The sequence below is a fragment of the Ambystoma mexicanum genome, chromosome 1q (genome assembly GCF_040938575.1).
Source record: "Ambystoma mexicanum isolate Mex_15411 chromosome 1q, UKY_AmexF1_1, whole genome shotgun sequence".
In the NCBI taxonomy this organism is placed as follows: Eukaryota; Metazoa; Chordata; class Amphibia; order Caudata; family Ambystomatidae; genus Ambystoma; species Ambystoma mexicanum.
In genome coordinates this window covers 836,683,487-836,703,457 of record NC_090922.1, presented here as the reverse complement: position 1 = coordinate 836,703,457, position 19,971 = coordinate 836,683,487, and the positions used below count along the sequence as shown (strand labels likewise).

The window sequence follows — 19,971 nt, the reverse complement described above, 5'->3', positions numbered from 1 at the left end:
GTGAATCCTTCGGGGGCGGGCTGATGTGGGGAGATAGTGTCTCACTCGTGTTAGCCGTAAATAGGTTTATTACGGAAGTGCCAAGTCTCCTCGGGGAAAGGGTATAGTGCCTTTGGGGCCAAGGTTGTTGTTTGTTCTTTTTTTCTCTGTGCTGTCACGTTCTCCTTTTCTTCCAGTTAGGACCTGTTTTGACTTATTTGTTTTGTATCAAGTTTCTCTTCTTTTCTTTTTTGGTGTGACCTATCCATATTGTATATATTATTCGATTGGATGATGATTGTTTAAATATGTATTTGTGTATGTTTCATATAAATCAAAATTATTGGAAAAGGTTGAATTTTTATAAAAACCAAAAACACAAAGAAAATACTGTCTCAAATTTCCAAGTAGTAGTATGGCACTACAGATTAGCACTCGCAGAATGCTGGCTGCTTGGCAGGCAGGATAGCTTCTGTCCCACAAGACGGAAGCTGATGCGTTATCTTTTCTGTAAAAGAGTTCACTGCTTAAGCTTTCAGGTTCATCAGCAGGACTTCATTAAATTCTAGTTAAGTAGTACTTACTCAAAGAAATGTTTCTTTCTAACATCTTTCCTGCAGAAATGTTTGTTATTTTTGGATATGTTGCACTACAATGTACATTCATTATTTTGAGCTAGAGTCAAGCCATAATTCTGCTGTACTATATGCATTAAAAGAAACTGTATGTGCCAAGTACAATTTATATGGCTCACTAAATGGCCTTCACTCGTCAACTCAAAATATAAAATGGCATGCCTGAGGGGTTTGTGGCATAGGTGTATAGTCCTGGTTATCAGTCTTGTAGGGCTCTCACTCACAAAGCTAGCAGTTAGGATATAGGTTTCCTTGAACTGTTTGTTTTTTAGTTAAATCTGGTATTGTAGACCCCACAGCAACCGTACACATGCCAAATTGGACCCTCCTTTTTAGCTGTCAGTTCTTACCAATTACCCCTGGATGCTCAGATGACCATTTTATCCCAACTTGCTTTGTTTTATACCTGCAATTCAGAAAAACCTTTATAAATAAATTAAATAGAATGTGTTCATCAGAATATTTGACGTCTTGTGGTGACATTTGCATTTTAAAATTATATTTCAGGATATGTGTATGCATTTGTAAATGTATTTCTGAGGCTTGTGGAATCTGCTTAGATCACATGCTGTGCATAGGCCGACATCTAGTGGAAGCTGCAGAGTATTACAGTTTGTTTTTCGAAACTCGAAAATGGGCGTCGACACAGGGCGTGCCAGTAATACTATCCCTGGTGTGACGTCCACTGTACCCAAGATCCCTCACGCGTCTAGGATCCTCAGATTGTTTTTTTCCGCCATACTGGTCGGAAGCATTTTGCGGAGTCCCCTGGCCTTAGCCATACTTTTGCTAAAATATTAATTTATTTACATCCTTCCCCATCCCAACGTCGAACTTCGACACTCGACGCCGGCTGGAGAAGAAATCGACCGTCGGCTGCTGCACGATGGATTTGGGCCTCGGAAGGCCTCTGGCCTCGGCCCGGGCCTTTGGAAGGCCTCTGGCCTCGGCCCTGCAAGTAGGGAGAGTGGGGGGTTGTACATACTCTACACTCTTGGTATATAGGTACACCTTATACATTTCCTACACTTAACAGCCCGCTGCCTCAAGGTGCGTATGGAGGGTACCCCTTTTCAATTCTGCCCCAAGTGCAATCGCCAATACCCTTGGGTCGACAGGCACGCCACGCGCAATCTCTGCTTGCCGAGAGACCACCCCAAAGCGAACTGCAGAGCGTGTAGTAGGTTTAAACCTAAGACACTTAAGGACCGTTCGACGAAGCGTTGGGCCCACCATGCCAGGCAGGCGGCCATGGCAGCGGAGGGCGCCTTCAGCGACGGCAGCGAGCGCAGGTCCCCGACCTCGGAAGGTCGTCCGGCAGGGCGGCTATGGGGAAGACCCCCGGCGACACAAGCGCTTCACACACCACACACACTAAATACACGAAGTCCAACCGAGACTCGACAACGTCGAGTTCTCGGAAAGAGGCACAAATAGAACGGTCCGATTCAGTGTCCTCTGGGCGTTCTCGATCGAGATCACCGCGTGACTCTATGCAATCATCCACTCTTGCCAAGAGTGCCTCGCTCCCTAGGCTAACAGAAGTTCGATCGTCGGAGGACGAAGACGACTTCCACCCCCATGCCGCGCTCCAGGAGTCGGAGCCCGCAGACAAGATCAGCGAGGCCCCACGCTCGAAGGACAGGGACTCTACCCCCGATCCTCGACGCCAGGCGTTGAAAACCTCCGGAGCCACAAAAGGACAGGGATAACACTTTTCCACTCACGGGGAGGGGGGGGGGGGGAAACAGCAGAAGAAGCAGCCTTTGCACTCTTCCACACCTGTGAAACACGCCACTCCCCCTAAACAGACAGACAAGACCAGGTCTGCTGATATGTGTAAAACCAGCAAATCTACTCAAGATAAATCCCAGAGACTTGCTGAGAGAGTCATTCCCAGATCCAAAAAATGGTCGAGTGAAGACATAGATAGGGTCATGTCAAGGATGTCTTCTTTGGCTGACTTTTACGATAAAAATCCAGACCATTTCCTTTCGTATGATCCACAAAGGGCGACACCCTCAGGCTCTAACGATCCTATCCCCCCTGAGTAAAAAGCTCCGGTTTGAGACACCGATGAGGTCTACAGACCCCTTCAAGGTACAACCATACTCGCGACCATACTCCCTGTATCAAGGAGAGGCTTCCTTTGGTGAGGACCAAGAATTTGGCATGGTAGAAGAGCAAACCGGGACGGGCTACTATGGGGATGATGAGGACCAAGAAGAGGAAGAGGAAGACCCTGAAACCTACAGAGTAGATTCCCCGATAGAAAACAAAGCCCCGGTTACCGACTCCCCTGTCGATAACCAACCCCTCCTAAACGAGGTTCTCGCACGTGCAGCAGAACATTTCCATATTGACACCCACAGTGTCCAGGATGAGAGGGACCTCGCCGAGGAGTTAGTGGGAGAAAGGAGGCCTGTTGCCCAGACCCTCCCTATCCTTAAGTTCATTCAGCGAAGAACAGACCCGTCCCTGGTGAACCCGAACCTCACCAGAGCAGTCAATCCCAGGGTTGAAAAACTTTTCAGGGCAGCCCAGTCTGGCCCTCTCTATATAAGAGGACATCTGAAGCCAGCCTCCCTAGTTGTCACTAACACTCGTAAGAGGGCTGGAACACCCTTGACATCGTCCGAAGCTCCTCCAGACAAGGAGAGCAAAAAACTATATGGTTTCGGCAGGAAAGTAGCCGCAACGTCCGCCTATCAAGCAAGGATTGCAAACTCCACCACCCTGTTGGCCAGCTACAACTGCCATCAGTGGGAAGAAGTCGCGGCACTCATAGCTCTGCTCCGTAACCTTTAAAGGGCCAGTTAGCTTGGATTTCCGCAGAGGGTAGAGCCGTGTCTGGTTGCATTTTGAAAGCAACCTTTGACACCGCGGACAACGCAGGCAGATTGATAGCAGAAGGCACTGTTATCAAGAGACATGCGTGGTTACGGCAGTCTGGTTTTAAGGCAGAAACCCAGGCATCATTGTTGGACAAACCGGTGGAAGCCGATCTGTTTGGTAAGGTGGTCGAGGAAGCACTGAAGAATGCCAAGGACGAATACGAGACACTCCAGTCCCTTGGCCAGTTATCCAATAAACCCCCTAACCAGAGAGGGAATAGTAATTTTCGTCGCCCATGCGGCCAAAATTCCCAGGGAGGATCTAACTATTCCCAGGGGCAGGGTACACAGTGGAACAACAGCCAACAGTCTACCCTGGGTTACGGCAGGGGTAATAGGAGAGGTTGTGGTAAAGGCAGAGGTAGCCCCAGCAAAGGAGGCGGCACGCCTCCACCAAAGCAGTGACGCTCAGTTCAGGGTCCCTTCTCACGCAACCCCAGTAGGGGGACGCATTTCCAACTTCACCCAGGCTTGGGAAGGGATCACATCAGACAGATGGGTGCTGTCAACAGTATCCACAGGGTACTGTATAGAACTACTGCAGCGTCCCCGGAACCATCCTCCACGACAAAGAGTACACTCTTTAGAACATCAGAAGATTCTCCTCGAGGAGATCGTCATTCTGCTAGAAAAGGACGCGATAGAACTCGTCCCGGGACACCAGGTAAACAAGGGTATTTATTCAACTTACTTCCTTGTGCCAAAAAAAGATTTGACAATGCGCCCAGTATTGGACTTACGCCTGCCAACAAGTATGTCAAGCCCCAAAAGTTTCGTATGACTACGCTACAAGAGGTAATCCCCCTCCTAAAAAAGGGGGATTACATGGCAACCTTGGATATGAAAGATGCCTATTTTCATATTTCCATGTTCCCAGCGCACAGAAGGTACTTGCGCTTCAAGGTGGACAGTCGGCACTACCAATTCAAGGTACTGCCCTTCGGGATAGCTTCAGCACCAAGGGTATTCACCAAGGTACTGGCGGTGGCGGCTGCACACCTACGCAGGGAGGCAATCCCGGTGTACCCTTATCTGGATGACTGGCTCATAACGGGGGAAACCCCAGTAATTTGCAGGACAAACATTCAAAGGACTATCGACCTCCTCCACGAATTAGGCTTCTCAATCAACGAGAAGAAGTCAAGCCTGGTGCCAAGCACCTCCAAACAGCTCCTAGGAGCAATCCTAGATATTCAAGAGGGGTTGACCTTTCCTTCAGAGGAAAGAATTCGGAATATACTACTGCAAATTCCGCAATATCAGTCCGGTCACCAAATAACGGTACGCAAAGCAATGCGTTTACTGGGCATGATGGTGTCATGTATTTACCTGGTCCCCCACGCGCACCTGCGCATGCTTCCCTTGCAGTTAAGGTTGGCGAAACAGTGGTCTGAGGCAAGTGGTCAGTGGGACGATCTAGTGGTCGTTTCGCCAACACTAGTACAAAGCCTTCATTGGTGGACAAGAGAGAATCTTGCACAGGGAAAACCCTTTTACGATCCCGAAGTACAGGCAGTAGTCACTACCGATGCATGTATGACAGGGTGGGGAGCTCACCATCTCCACCACACAGCTCAGGGTCTCTGGTCTCCCTCAGTGGCCAAGAACTACATCAACCTGCTAGAGCTTCTGGCAGTATTCAGAGCGCTTCAAGCGTTCGAGCCCCACCTACTAAACCTATCAGTGCAAATCCGGACGGACAGCACAACAGCCATGTTCTACCTGAACAAGCAAGGAGGACTCGTTCGCCAAATCTGTCCAAGCTTGCCCAGAAAATCTGGATATGGGCACTCAGACGGAACATCTTCCTGTCATCACAACATGTTCCAGGGGAGCTCAATTCCCTAGCGGATGCTCTGAGCAGAGACTCCCTCCCAGAGGAACACGAATGGGTTCTACACAGAGAGGTCATAGGAAATATCTTCTCTCAGTGGGGTTTCCCCACTATAGACTTATTCGCCACAAGCGAAAACAGACAATGCCCAGGATTTGCATCCAGGTTCCCACAACCAGACTCCCAAGGGAACGCCCTGTGGAGGAACTGGTCAGGGATGTTTGCGTACGCTTTTCCACCAACTCCTCATCAGGAAGGTGGTGAACAAGATGAACAGAGTCGATGACGCTCGTCCTAGTTGCTCCCATGTGGGCAAGACAACCGTGGTTCCCACACCTACGCAGGATGGCGGTGTGCGAGCCCATCAAACTTCCAGCCTGGTACAACCTACTGTCCCAGCACCAAGGTCAAACAGTGCATCAGCAACCCAACTCGATGAACCTGGCAGCATGGCTCCTGAGGTCATAGAGTTTGGACATCTCAATTTACCACAGAGGTGTATGGACATCCTAAAGGAATCTAGGAAACCAAACACAAGGCACTGTTACTTTGACAAGTGGAAGAGATTCGTTATCTGGTGCCAGAGTAGACAAATCAACCCAGTTGATTGCACTCCTTCCACTAATGTTACATACATGCTCCACCTGCTAGACGCAGGATTGGTTTTTAACTCACTGAAAGTACACCTGGCAGCACTGTCGGCATACACCACTTCCCATAACAAGGTCTCGTGGTGGAAAGTACCAGTAGTTAAAGCCTTCATGGAAGGAGTAAAGAGACTTCACCCTCCTATTTCAAACCCACCACCAGGGTGGGACCTTAATGTGGTGCTATCTACGCTCATGGGACCCCCCTTTCGAACCCATGCATCAAAGCAGTCTCAAACACCTGACTTATAAAACGGCCTTCTTAGTAGCTATTACTTATATAAGAAGGGTCAGTGAAATTCAGGCTCTGTCAGTGCAGGATCCCTCCTTTACTGTCCATAAAGACAAACTGGTTTTACGCACACACCCTAGGTTCTCACCTAAGTTTATATCTAAATTCCAGGTAAACCAGTCCATCGAGCTTCCGGCTTTCTTCCAGGACCCTCAAAGCTCGGCTGAGGTGAAACTACACACCCTAGATGTGCGTAGGGCGGTCCTCTACTATGTAAATAAGACCAGACCGCTAAGAAAAATAGATCAACTGTTTGTCTCCGTAGCTACAGGCAGAGAGGGGGATCGCGTCTCTAAAGGTGCCATCTCGAAGTGGATTATTAACTGTATCCAGCTGTGTTACTCACTCTCTGAAAGAACTCTGCCTTTCACGCCAGGAGCTCACTCTACTAGAGGCATTGGGGCCACTCTGGCTTTCATTGCAAATGTACGCCTTGACACCATTTGCAAAGCAGCTACTTGGAGCTCTATTCACACTTTTACTCAGCATTACTGCATTGACACCCATTCCAAGGCAGATACACAAGTGGGACAAGCGGTTCTAAGACACTTTTTTGCTCATGACCCTTCTCACATCCCACCTCCTTCTTCTGGTACTGCTCGCTAATCTATGCACAGCATGTGATCTAAGCAGATTCCACAAGCCTCAGAAGGGATACATTACTCACCGTAATCGTATTTCTGATGCTTGTATCTGCTTAGATTCACATGCGACCCACCCTTCCTCCCCTCTGAGAGAAGGCGCATGGTTGCTTGTAGTCTTACCTTTCTATCTGCTTGGATTATCTGTACTCGCGCTACTCCTCATGCTACCTCATGTCAGAAAAAATACAATCTGAGGATCCTAGACGCGTGAGGGATCTTGGGTACAGTGGACGTCACACTAGGGATAGTATTACTGGCACGCCCATTTTCGAGTTTTGAAAAACAAACTGTAATACTCCGCAGCTTCCACTAAATGTCGGCCTATGCACAGCATGTGAATCTAAGCAGATACAAGCATCAGAGATAGGATTACGGTGAGTAATGAATCCCATATGCTTTTATGTACATTGTTTATACTTTTCTAAATTAAAGTGTATGATGCTGATGATAATCGCTTCCTTTTAGATGAAGTCAAACATTTGAGGCATGCTTTCTACAGCTTCCTTCTGAATGTAAACTCATTTGCATTTGTATTTGAAACCTGGAAATATTTAGTGTACCTTCATGTGATAGGGTTTCCTCCCAGACACTAACTTTCTGCAGGAGAACATCAGAAGCTATTCATGGGTGTTGGCAATGAGTGATTTCTTAATCCTGTAAACAAGATCAACAATTGAATGCATGAGCTCACCTCAGCTCCTTGTCGCATACATGCGAGAGCCAATAAATCAGAGCTGTACACTTTCCCTAGGTGAGAGGACATGGTCATAGGTGCTTGCTGACGGCGTGAGAGCTGGAGGTTGTCTGAGCTGCTTACTTTCTGCAGATATGCAGCACTGTTAACAGCTTTTCGCATCTCGCGTTTGAAACTGATTGATGGCAGATGCATGGTTTCTGGAAGAATGTAAAGGTGCAGCTTCGCATTTGGGTCATTGTGCATTTGGATCAGATCGGCAAATTGAGAGTAGGTTCTTTACTTAGAATAGGAAGGTTTGATTGACAGCTGACATGGTTGCTGTTTTTGTAACTTTTATTCTGATCCTTTTTGCTGAAGCTTTTGATCTGTTTTTCAGGGAGACCTACTCTGCGTCCTCGTACATGAGCCCCAGTCATTCAGAAGCAAAGGCTTTGCTGGCTGGGGTTGAAAGTGCCAAGGCTGAATCAACGATTCATCCAGTTTCCAATCGAGATGTCCAGGAATTTGACAGTACTCGCTCCTCTGCCCTTGATGAAACCGTTGTGCGATATCTGAACGACCGCCCAGCTATTGATGCTCTGCAAAGCTCTGAGTATGTTTTCAGAGGAGCCAGTCCAGCCCGAACCGGGACCCGGCCACCAGATGCTGCTTGGTCAGGCAATGTTGTGGGCACACAGGAGACTGGGCCAAGAAACCTAGGTGTGTCTGAAACACCTCAGTCTTCGGTTAGCAGCACAGGCTCCCACCGTCTGGAAATCCTGAGACGCCGACAGCCTGATGCCAAACTTGAGAAGCTAAAGGAGAGAATCCGTAAGCAGTGGGAGCACTCGGAAGAGGCAGGCAGCCGGAATGTGTACCTGGATCACACTGAACAACCGATCCTAGTCAACAATACAGAGTGTACAGTGACCACTGCCAAAGTCCGCAAAGTGGCGATTGCACCACCAGCACCAGCTTACAAAGGTGAGTGTAGCATATTTGGGACATAACGGCAAAATGGGTATATCGCATGTAGCTATACCAGTTTCAAATTGTCAAATGGAGGGAGGTTTTGGAACACGCTCAATCCCTCTTCTTGACTGTTGCCCTTGCAGTGTGGGGTACTCGCAACCATTGGCAGAATACTTGCAATAGGGACATTTATCTCACTTAGCCCAGCTTAACTTTTAGGGATGGTAAACTCTATCTTGCGCCTAGATAATGAGGGTATGCAATCTGTGTCCGATCAATGTAAGGAATCATTCGGTGAAGCACTGTGAAGATCACAAGTAGTGTGAACACACTGTAACATCTCTAAATAAATTGAATCAATTTGCCAGACTTCTAGCAGGATGCCTTATTCTTTGTCGTCATGTTTCTCTGCCATAAGTGGCCCTCATGTTATAGAGCCACTGGGCCAGAGTTAGTGTCTAATTTTTTTCAAGCTCACACAGGGTCTGGCTGCCTGATTTTGAATGTGTTGTAGCGACCGTTTTTTTTATTCAGAAGCCCCAATTCTAGGTTGTTGCAATAGTCACATTTTCTTGTATCCACTTACCCGACAAATGCCCCTCATAGTTCACAATGCAGGGAATGGAGGAATTTTGAAAGCATGTTCAATTAAAAGGGCACTCCCTTCACAACTGCACATACTCGTGGGGTGAATGGGACGTTGAGTTGTAAAACCGACTCTAAGGGTGTTTGCTTTTTTGACTGAATTCCCAAATGAGGAAGGCTAAATGAGCGTTATTTGTGTCTTTTACAGAAAATGTAATTTTTGTTAGACCGTAATTGGTGAACTTAGCGTTTATAAGGTTGCAAAGGAGACCTCTGGTGTGTCCTGAGGCCCCTCTTAGCGTATACTAACATTTCCAATAGCCTGATGTACCAATAGGGCCAAACAAGAGGATAAGGCCTGATGTGGCAAAAACGCATCTGATCAAAGCAGACATTTGTCCGAGGTGCCTTTATGATGTTTTGAAGCCTTTTTTAAGGTGGAGTTTGAGTTCTGCCATTCAATTGGGAGCCTTGAGAATCAAAAGGGAGTTTAAACAGCCAATCGGAGCCCTTGTGCCACCTAAAGAAGTTTTGATGGCCTTTAAAGGCTCTTGTGAAGTATTCAGTCAGTTTCCCTATAGGGAGCCCCTTCCTTCCTGTGGGAGGTGAGCCATCTACGCAACATTCTCCCTAAGGGTGGCGGTAAGCGGGACCTCCCAGGGAGAGACTCCCCTCTTGGGGAATATGGACTCCCTTTCCTTTGTATTATCCTCAAACACCCAATGCAGTTCTATCAAGTGACAGACTCCAAGACTCCTCATACACATGCTATTGCATGAGCAGGTGAGGGGGGATAGCTCAGGGGCAACCCGTTCGTCTTGGAAGCACGACTACGCAGTGCAACAAAGGTTTGAATCCTGATCCCACGATTATAAACCAATCTCTGGTAGTAAGCGCATTATAAAAGAACAATTCTATACTAGTTACTGAAGACCGAAATCAGTATGGTACTGCAAAGTGTAAGAATGCAGGAGTAATGAAGAATGACTGTCAGTCAGCCACTGAGACAAAGAAACCATGCAGAGTTATAAAGAACACCAGTCTAACACAAAGAAAAGACAATGGTGAGAGGCTGGTGAAGCCCCAGCGTTGGTGATGGAGGATCCACAGAACCAGGAAGAGAAACCTGGGGGATTCAAACTGGCTGGCAAAGGGAAGGTGGTGACTCTGGGAGAACGCTGGTTTGCATGGCAGCAAACCGAATTAGACCAGCACTGCCCAAGGAGCACTATGGCGTGAGCAACAAACAGGAGTTTCCAGGAGCTGGTAATCCCAGGTGGGAACTTTCGAGCAGGGCTGCCAAAGAGCCCCAACTTTGACAGGTTTGCCCGATTGAAGCATCTTCCGTGAGAGACACAAGTACGAGCGGTGATGGCCAACAGGAAGAGAAAAAGAAGAAACCTGACCGAGCCGATACCATGTTCAGAGACCGGAGCATGTCTCAAGAGAAATGGGAAGAAAGCGACTAAACCACCTCGAAGAACAGTGAAACCGAAGCAAGGCAGAACACTGAACCTGTGACACAACCCCATTACATTCCAGGCAAAGGGGAGAGTGGTAGACCTGGGGGAAAAAGCATGTGAGTAATATCTACGAATGTTGTGAAACCGAACATAAAGAGTGGAGGCATCAACCCGTCCCAGTGCGTGGGAATTTTAAAAGAGTGAATCTCAGCAAGAGTAATCCTACTCGTCCCACTAAGTGGCACACCTATAAACAGAGCGGGACTAATCCTAATCGTCCCAGTGAATGGATAACTTGTGAGAATCCCACCAAGATTGATAAGAGGAGTGATGGTTTAACAAGGACTCAACCTGTATGGTTTAGTGAGAAGAAAATGGAAAGGAGAGCGAAATATACAGAGAAAACTCAGAGGAAGAAAAGTAACCCGAATGCAATGGCCTGGCAAAGCCCCTTTCAAGAAGTAGAAGACTTGCTACAAGATGTGGCAAGTGACTACCTGAAGCTTTCCTATTAAGGAGAATTGTAAGATGGGCTGAAAAAGCAAGTCAGGAGAAGAGAGGAATTCTTCTGGACTTTTCTGTTCTTTAATACAAGTGGTAAATTCAGGTTAGGTTAATTTTGGGACAGAGGACAGACTTTTGGTTACAGACTTCCCTACCGACGACAAGCTCCCTAGTTAAGTTGTGTTAGGTAGGGAAACCCTTAGTTTAAGGAACGTTGGGTGTTTCATTGAACATGACATCCATTGGTCTTTCTCCTCCTTCTGACCTACCACACTCTGCTCACTTGCTGCGTCCTTTGTATTTTGTGAAGGTGTAGTTTGGATTGGACAATACAGGAAACTACAGCTTCACAAAAGGCCCCCTATAAAGCTCATAATTCTTTAGAAATGACCCCCCCCCTCTCCTTCCTTCCCCCCACCTACCCAACCCCAAATCAGGAGTATACCGAGTACAAGTCATTTTGAACATTTCAGTAGGTGGAACATAAAGCCTAGTACATGGGGTTTCCCCATCAAGGTAGGTCAACCAGATACAGCCCCCGCAACCTCACCTGGCATGAGAGAGCATTATAGTCTCTTTGCATATAATAATAATAATAATAATAATTAGGCTTTTATATAGCGCTACAAACCCTCAGGTATCCGAGCGCTGCTTATTATTACCCACGGTGTGTGGTGCTCATTTATCGACCTCGGAAGGATGAAAGGCTGAGTTTGGCCCCGCCGGGATTCGAACCTGCGTTAACAGGCTCTGCACGGGTGTCAAAGCGAGCGCTCTACTCGCTGTGCCACTTGACCGGCATAGTCAAATAGGCCAAGAAAGGTCTCCAGGTAGTCATGAATGCCATCAAAGAGTCTTTTATATTAGCCAATAGTTTCTCCATTGCTAGTATATTCCAGTCTTTATCAAGCCAAACACTAACCGTTGGTGGTTCTGCCCTCCTCCAGAAATGGAGCATCGAAAGTTCAGCCGCCAGCCTGCGATCCGCTGTGGTACAACCCTGGTGCAGCATATTAGTCCCAAAACACACAGCACTCGGTCGTCTGGAATGTATACATGTAAAAACTCTTTGAGCCTTTCTCATCTCAAGCCAAAGGTTTTGTATCATTGGACACTCCCACAAGACATGCAATAGTGTACCCTCAAGACCACATCCCCCTCCAGCATAGCCTGTCATTGTTCAGGTTGATGCGATGTAGTCGGGCTTGGGTTTTATACCACTGTGTTAGCATTTTATATCTAGTTTCCCGCAAGCGCGGGCACAGCGAAACCCCACTACCCCCGTAAATCCTTTTCCAATCCTACAGGGGAACCCCAGAACCCAGGTCCTGCTCCCAACCATCACAGTATGAGCGACCCATCACCCCCTTAGGTGACTTAATTGACTTGTAGAGTTTATAAATCAGCCCTCTGGTGTCCGAAGCTTCCTGGACCACCTGCTTCAACTGCGTCAAGTCTCTTGTTGCAAGCGTCACATAGATGGGCTGGAGAACCCAGTACCTTGCCTGCATATACCGAAATCTGTTGGTTTCCTCCAGGACCCCCTCCCCCTTGCAGTCTTCAAATGTGCAGATTTTCCCCTTGGCAAATAGGTCCCCCATCTTACTCAACCCTCTGCCCGCCCACCACAGAAAACCCTCTGTCAATCTTCCCAGGTGAACAATCTTAATTCTGAAGAAATGGGGTAAACTGGGAGGGGAAGGAGGTAGTTCCTCTCCCCCTTCCAATACTATCCCATGCCTCAAGAGAAGCTCTTGTAACAGGGTTCAAATAGAGGCTCTGCATCCGGGCCCACTGAGGCAGCCAAAGTTACGTTCACAGATGACGCCCCGCTTTTGCATGTTCCATTCTAACCCAGAGCTTTTCCGAGTCTTTGCACCCAATCAATTAACTGGCCTATTTGCGAAGCTCTTTAGTAGTCCCAAAGTTTGGGGAATGAGACCCAACGCCCACCGGTCCCTAGCCATGCACAGTGTAATTTTATTGACTCTAGGGGAGCCCCTGCTCCATAGATCATCGAAGCATAGCCTCCCAGCTCCCTATCGTCCCTTTAGCATCAGAAACTAAAAAGAAAAGAAATCGTGGGAGGATGTTCATTTTGATTACTGCTGTTTTCCCCAGCCATGACCGATGCAGGCTACCCCAGCGATCCAAGTCTTTCCTGATGGTCCTCACTAGGGCCGGATAATTGACACAGAACAAGTCCCCAGTTTTGCTGGTTATGTTGACCCCAAGCTATTTGATATTTTTAGTAGACCACATAAAGGGAAACGCCCACTGGAGATCCTGCTACAGGCGGTGGCCAGGGGGATATTTAGACCCATGATCTCAGACTTGGCCTAGTTTATTTTGAACCCAGAGACCCTACCAAAGACCTTAATTTCTTCTGTTACGTGTCTTGGCGATTTCTAAGGGATCTGAGAAAGTTAAAATTACGTTGTCTGAAAAAAGATTACTCTGATGGTGAGCCCACCCCAAACTGTATACCCACAATGCACGTGTTGGTCCGTACCTGAACCACCAGCTCCATCACGAGTGCAAATAGGCGCGGTGAGAGGTCACCCATGCCTAGTACCTCTATTGAGGGGGATCAGTGCAGTAACTGCCACGTTGATCAGAAGCCTCACAGAGGGGATCTCGTAGTTGGAGAGGATCATTTTGGGCCCAAAGTAAAATTTCCGCTGTACTTCCCTCAAAAATCCCCATTCAACACAGTGAAACACTTTCTCAGCGTTGAGTGACAACAAAAGCATGATTTGGATTTCGCCCCGATTTTGTCTATTAGGTGTATGAGCCTCCTTATACTGTCAATCGTGCCTCAACCTCTAATAAATCCTGATTGATCTGGGCTAACCAGACTAGGCATGGACCGCTCCAACCTGGTGGTGGGGATTTTCGGGAACATCTTGGAGTCCGTTTATTAATGCTATGGGCCTATAGGATGAAATGTATTTGGGGTCCTTGCCTGGCTTGGGTATTAAGGTCACCTGTGCCTCCATCATTGAGGCCGGAAGATGGCCACTGTTTCTTACTGAGTTAACACGTCGGCCAGTGGTTTGATCTGCCCCCCACTCTCTGCTTGGAAAAGTGACTGACCCTCAGAGAGTTGGAAGTGGATGAGTGGAGAGCTCGTGAAGAGAGGTGTTTAGGATGAGAAAGTTGGATGTAGCGTGGTCCCAGGCTTCAGAAAGCCATGTGGACGATGCAGAGGGTCTTGAACTTGATCCTTGTCGCCACTGGGAGCCAATGAAGAGATTTCACATGGCCTCTGGAGACGGTGAGCTTCTGGGCGAAAGTGAGGAAAGGAAGAATGCCTCTCAGGAGATGCAGCTGATAGTTTGACTTCTTAGACACATCACAGATGTGAAGAGAGCAGAGGATGGAGTCGTAGATGACCCCAAGGTTCTTAGCCTCACAGGTAGGAGCAGGAAGAGGCCCCAAAGTGGGCGTCCAGAGAGCGAGAGAGGAAAGGAGGGAGCAGGTGTTATGATGAGGAGAATCTGTCTTACTGGCATTAAGGCAGAGACCATTGGTGGCATACCATTCCTGAATTGTGGTCAGACAATCTGGAATGAGAGAAGGGGGGAAGAGGCGGCTGAAGGAAGGCTTGGTGTCATCCGCATAGCATTGAAAGTTGGAGCAGAAGGAAGCGATGCGGTGGGCAAAAGGTGCTAGGTATTGGCTTGAATAGCCAAGGAGCGAGGTTAGACCGCTGGAGAACACAGGTGGAGAGAGAGAGATAGAAGAGAGGAAAGACACCACATTTATTTTATTTTTACGGAGCCATATTTTCAGCATTTCCTCCTAGGACTGTAGGCATAGGAAACAACAATAGATTTCCAAACCCTCACATGGAAATGGCACTTTAGAGGCTAAAATTACCAGTAAACATTTCTATCAACGGAACAACATTAAACCATCTCAAATAGATTGCCAATGTACTCTCGTAGAAAGTGATTCTGGATGTTTTCTAGACAGACAACTTAAAAAATTGCCCACAATATGTAATCTTTCCATTTAAATGTCTTGCCAAGGTTGAGTTTATTTTCAAATTGTAAAGCACATCCAGTGACTTCTGGGCAGTTGGTACACAGTTTATATGTACAAAAATATAATTCTGATAACTAGGGACTTCAGTTTTCCCTCCTTGATACTGAGTATCCTCCAATTGAGGATAGCACCGAGGCAATGTGCTGGTCTTGCAAGCAAGACCACGCAAAGCAACAGAGGTTCGAATCCAGGATCCATGCTTAGAAACCGAAAACTGGTATGGCTTTAGGCACGTTACAAAAAAAAAAAACAATGAAATAAATAAAGCTGCCATTGGTTATTTTGTGGAAAGGCAGTAGCTGTTCTCTCTATGTACTACTTGTCTCTGTGAACTGGTGGTTTCTTTACTCTACCCAATTCCCCAGAGACTGCAACGAAGAGTGAACATAAGCCATTACTGGCAGCCAGTAGAATGAAGACACTCTGCTTTCATAGAATCAAGTCTGACAGCATTGTTAGCCGTTTTGGCCGAGTGCACCGGCCATCGCCTCCTTTGCCGCCCAACCACTGCTTTTCTTTTCATGCCCCAGTCATATTGGGCTGCATTATCACATCCAGCGCCATGGCTCACAGAAACACAGTACAGTCAACATTGTCAAGAAGCGACCAAGCTGTTGACCTAGGGGATAGAAAGCACCGTAGACCTTAAAGAACAGACGAGCAAGCGACCACGCGGAGCAGTTAAGCTCAGACTAAGGTGAACAGGATATTTTTTGGATGCTCTTGCTTAATGAGCTGAACCAGGCCCAGCTTTACAGTAAAAGTGAAAAATAAATCGGTGTACCAAGAATCGGGTAAACAAAAAATACTTTTAAAAGCATCATTCACCAATCTTTCCCCAAATTGGACAGCTCCACGTCCACCGACAATACAGCTGCCGCTCAAATGAAGCATTAATCAGGTTGGTTTTGTTCTGGATCATAGCGGACTGGCACCACGGCCCTGCTCTAATGTCCATTTCAAAGAGCTCTGGCAGAGAGCTAAACTTGTTAAGCCAGCCCTAAAAAAACTGGCAAGTGACAGTTGAGGTAGAAAGCAGATAGACCTGTCAGTAAACGATCCTACCTCCTTGCAAGGAGAGAGAACAGTCTTTGATGCAATCGCCAGTCGCTGAGGTACCTCGAATACCAGCTCAGGCCTGGACTGGCCCACCGGGACACCAAGAGTTCCCCCCTAGGTCTCGGGGATATAGGGCCTCTTTTCTTGTGGGAGAAGGATACACAGATAATCAAATCATGTTTAAATGCTTTGGTTGCTTCCATTCATTATTTGCAATTTGCATTATTTTTTATTTTATTTTTTTTATTTATTTTTTTTTACTTTATATAAGCGCCAGTCATTCATAATCTCCTTATTCTGAGGGTTTGCTAAACTGTTCAGTCTGGGTAGGCAGACGGGCTGTGTGCATTGACTGGGGTGGGGGAAGGGAAACCTGGCATGATTCTGCGCGACCCGGCAACGATCATTACGAGAAACTGCATGTGCCCTACAAATGCGCAGGTGCAGCCTGGCGACGATCTGCCTGCATCCATTCTTCAGTAGCACGTAGCGACCTGCTGTGAGTCTGTGACTGGAGGCTGTAGGCTGAGGGCAGCAGGCCTGGATAGCCAGGTAAGGATTATTTGGAACACTTTTTTTTTTTTTTTTTTTTTTTTTTTCCTTTTTGTTTCGGAGCTTTACAGTGTTTTCTGTTAATCACACGGGCATCGTTGACAAAGTGCGTCAGATGAATTGGTGGGTTTGACAGAGCAGTGTGCCTGCCTCACATCTTTTACAGAACCTTTCACTCAAAAGCTCCAGGGGTCCTAAGCCAGTAGTGTTTCTGCGCACGTCCGTGACACACTCACAAATACACATCCTTCCAAAACTGATCGGCCAGTATGATTAGAATTGGGGTGCTCTGTCAGACTCTGGGCCGCAGTTGGAGAAAACCGGTGAGAGCACATGGATAAACGGCTTTCCCCAGCATGGCCTCACCATTAGTTTTGTGTGTGCTTTAGAAGATTTGGACTGCATGTACCACAATGCATTGGTTGTGATCTGATACATGATACCCCAGCCTTTGAAAGGGGCTTTCGGAAGTGGCCCGTGCCACAGTAGTGCTTTCACAGTAGTGTACTATTGCAGCACATGCTGGTACGTCTAGCTTTGTGTACATTAATATATATAAGTCCCACTGTTTGCAAATAAAATCGGGCTGGGTTACTTACACCTAATATATGGCAAATTGTGAAATGTTTAATTATATTATGTGCCTTATAAAACAGCTGGAGTATTTTTAGTTAACTCTGCTGATGTCACCGCACCCATAGAGCATGACGGTGGAGCTGCAGCTAGGAGCGGACTAGCACAGGAGGCCTTATTTCAAGTAGGGGAGGGGGCAGGTGAAACGCGAGGTACTGAATCTATGATGGGGTGGGTAAGAGACCAGGTCTTGATTCGAGGTGGCAGGAGAGGAACAGGTGCAGATCATGATTCAATACGAGGTGTGGGGGGGATGGGGTTAAGTGATGGGCCCAGCCGAACGTTATCCAGGGCCTATATACTATTTTACTGCTTTCACTGGTCCATTTTTGGTATTAGCAGCCTGGCAATGATTCTTCTTTGTTTCGTGTGGTACACTTAGTTTGAAGAAAATAAAGGGCCGTTTGGTTAAAAATTTGGAGCAGGGGGTCTTTCATTCTGTCTCGTTTAGGACTCTGCATGCACCGACATGGCGTTTCGTTTCAGATCCAGCCAGATCATGGGTTCCCTGTTCCTTGAAAAGCTCAACAGTGGTTTAGGCGCACACCCATGCTGTTCTTTTTCTAATGCACGTAAGGGAACAACTCACTAGGTGGAGCACCTTCTGCACTACCCTGTAGTTGTGAATCTTGGCAGAAGGCCCTACGTTAGTTCTTCTAGCATGGGGTGGTTAAAACTCAAAATGCATACTTTTTAGGGGTTCTGTTCACTTTGAAGCACTGATAACTGTTTGATGTGGTCTCTGGGCAGGAGACCCGGAAACTGTCACTTTGGTGCACTTAACTCCGCGTTCCTGGCGTGGTCTTGGGAGGATAGCTCAGCGGCAACGGGCTCCCCTTGGAAGCAAGACGACATAGAGCAACACAGGTTCGATCCCCGCGTCCGCGCTTAGAAACCTCAGGTTATTTATAGCGCGCTTAATACCTAATACCCAATCATATCGTATGTGTTGAACAGTGTGGGATGCAGTACCAGGCTTCCTGACCACCAACAATTCATACACACACTTTCTACCATTGTGGGGAGGCTCAGGCTCAGTCAGTCCTGTGGTGGTGGTATTTTTCCAGAACGTGTAGTACTGAATTGCTATGGTAAAAGCAAATCCACAAGTCACAGAGTGGAAAAAGCATGCCTCAAGCGTTCATACGTTCATGCTCAATGGAACATTGATAGACCCCCCCTATCCCCCCCCCCCCCCCCCCCCCCCCCCCCCCCCCCGGTGGATAGGAGTTTGCCATATTACCCCAGCCATCGTCCCATATAGGCAGTAGTAAAGCATTGCATTTTATGTTGCTGCTGGCTTCATAGGCCCCAGTGGACAAGCCAGACACTTAAGTACGGTCGCTATCCTTGTACTCTGAGACCTCAAAGAGTGTATATTTATGCCCTTTCTAGATTCGTCAGTTGGGGGCGGGGGTGGGTTAGGGGTGGCAGTGCCATGCTCAGCATTTACGCGGTCATAGGATTAGCATGTGCTGCATGCATTGGTGTGTCCAAAGCAGGCCTTATTTGCCGTTCCTTAAACTGCAGTCCATTTTCAGCATTGAGCAGAAATGCTGCTGTTTCTTAGTCAGCTGTTTTTGATTCCATTGTCTTTAAATGCCATAAGGTCCCATCTGTCGTCACGTTTAGCAGTTAACCCATGTCACCTGGGACATCATGGCTCAACCCTGGGCTTTAATTTTCAAAGACGTGCTTTGTGGTTGTTGAAGCCTTGGGTCACTTAAGATGATTACAAGTATTACCAAATCTAACAGATACATCTGTCACATAGAGACAAAGATGTATTTTGTAAAGTCACCTCTGCATACAGGCAGGTCTATTGGTTTTGGCATTGCTTACAATTGCAGGTTGGCCCTCAAAGAATTCCCATGCTTTCATTTCATGAAGTCTGAAATATTGCAGAGTTTGTTGTTTGTTCTACAGAGTTACTTGTGGTTTTCCACTTTTCTGGCCATGCATGCTGCACAGCAACCGGTCTCATTTGCATACCCTCATCCCTGTTTCGATCAGACACTAATGCTTTCTTCCAGGAAGTTTTTTCCCCCCCATAGAATGGCTTACAAATGGTTGAGTGAACGGACAGTGTTGTGAAAAACCCAGTTGGCCTATTTTTGATTCAGCAACATACGCTATGTGTTGCCTTAGAGGAGCGATTCCACTACAAAATGTAAGAAAAATCACAAGATTCAACCAGAGATGCCTCTCACCCCTCCGGAAGTTTTGTGAAACAGGGTTGAGCATTTGTCTATAGATTTGTAGTGGTTTGGCCTGTATGAGCAGCACAAAGGTGGACTGGCCTTTAGGGAACTTTGGAGCTTTCCCGATAGGCCTCTGTGCTCCTGGACTCCTTTGTGTTGTAACTTACTTTATTTCCAAATGTTCTCATAGGAAAAGGGTTGAGGTTACTGAAAATGTCTGATATGGGGCCACTTTGAAAATTATTTCCAGGGCCTCTTTTGGTTCCCAGTCCAACCCTGTACCAGCCCGTCACCACATTGGGCAGGTCTAACAAATACTCTGCTCTGACAGCTATGCGCATCTGCAGACAG

General features: G+C 47.2%; 1 protein-coding gene across 2 annotated transcripts in view; it reads left to right on the top strand.

Moving 5' to 3' along the window:
- Nucleotides 1-19,971, top strand: part of CEP350 (centrosomal protein 350) — a 2,433,119-nt gene that overhangs the window by 83,231 nt on the left and 2,329,917 nt on the right. For both annotated transcript variants that reach the window (XM_069641456.1, XM_069641455.1), the window contains exon 6: nt 7,999-8,585. In XM_069641456.1, coding sequence (XP_069497557.1) covers nt 7,999-8,585 — 587 coding nt within the window. The remainder of the gene's footprint in view (nt 1-7,998; nt 8,586-19,971) is intronic.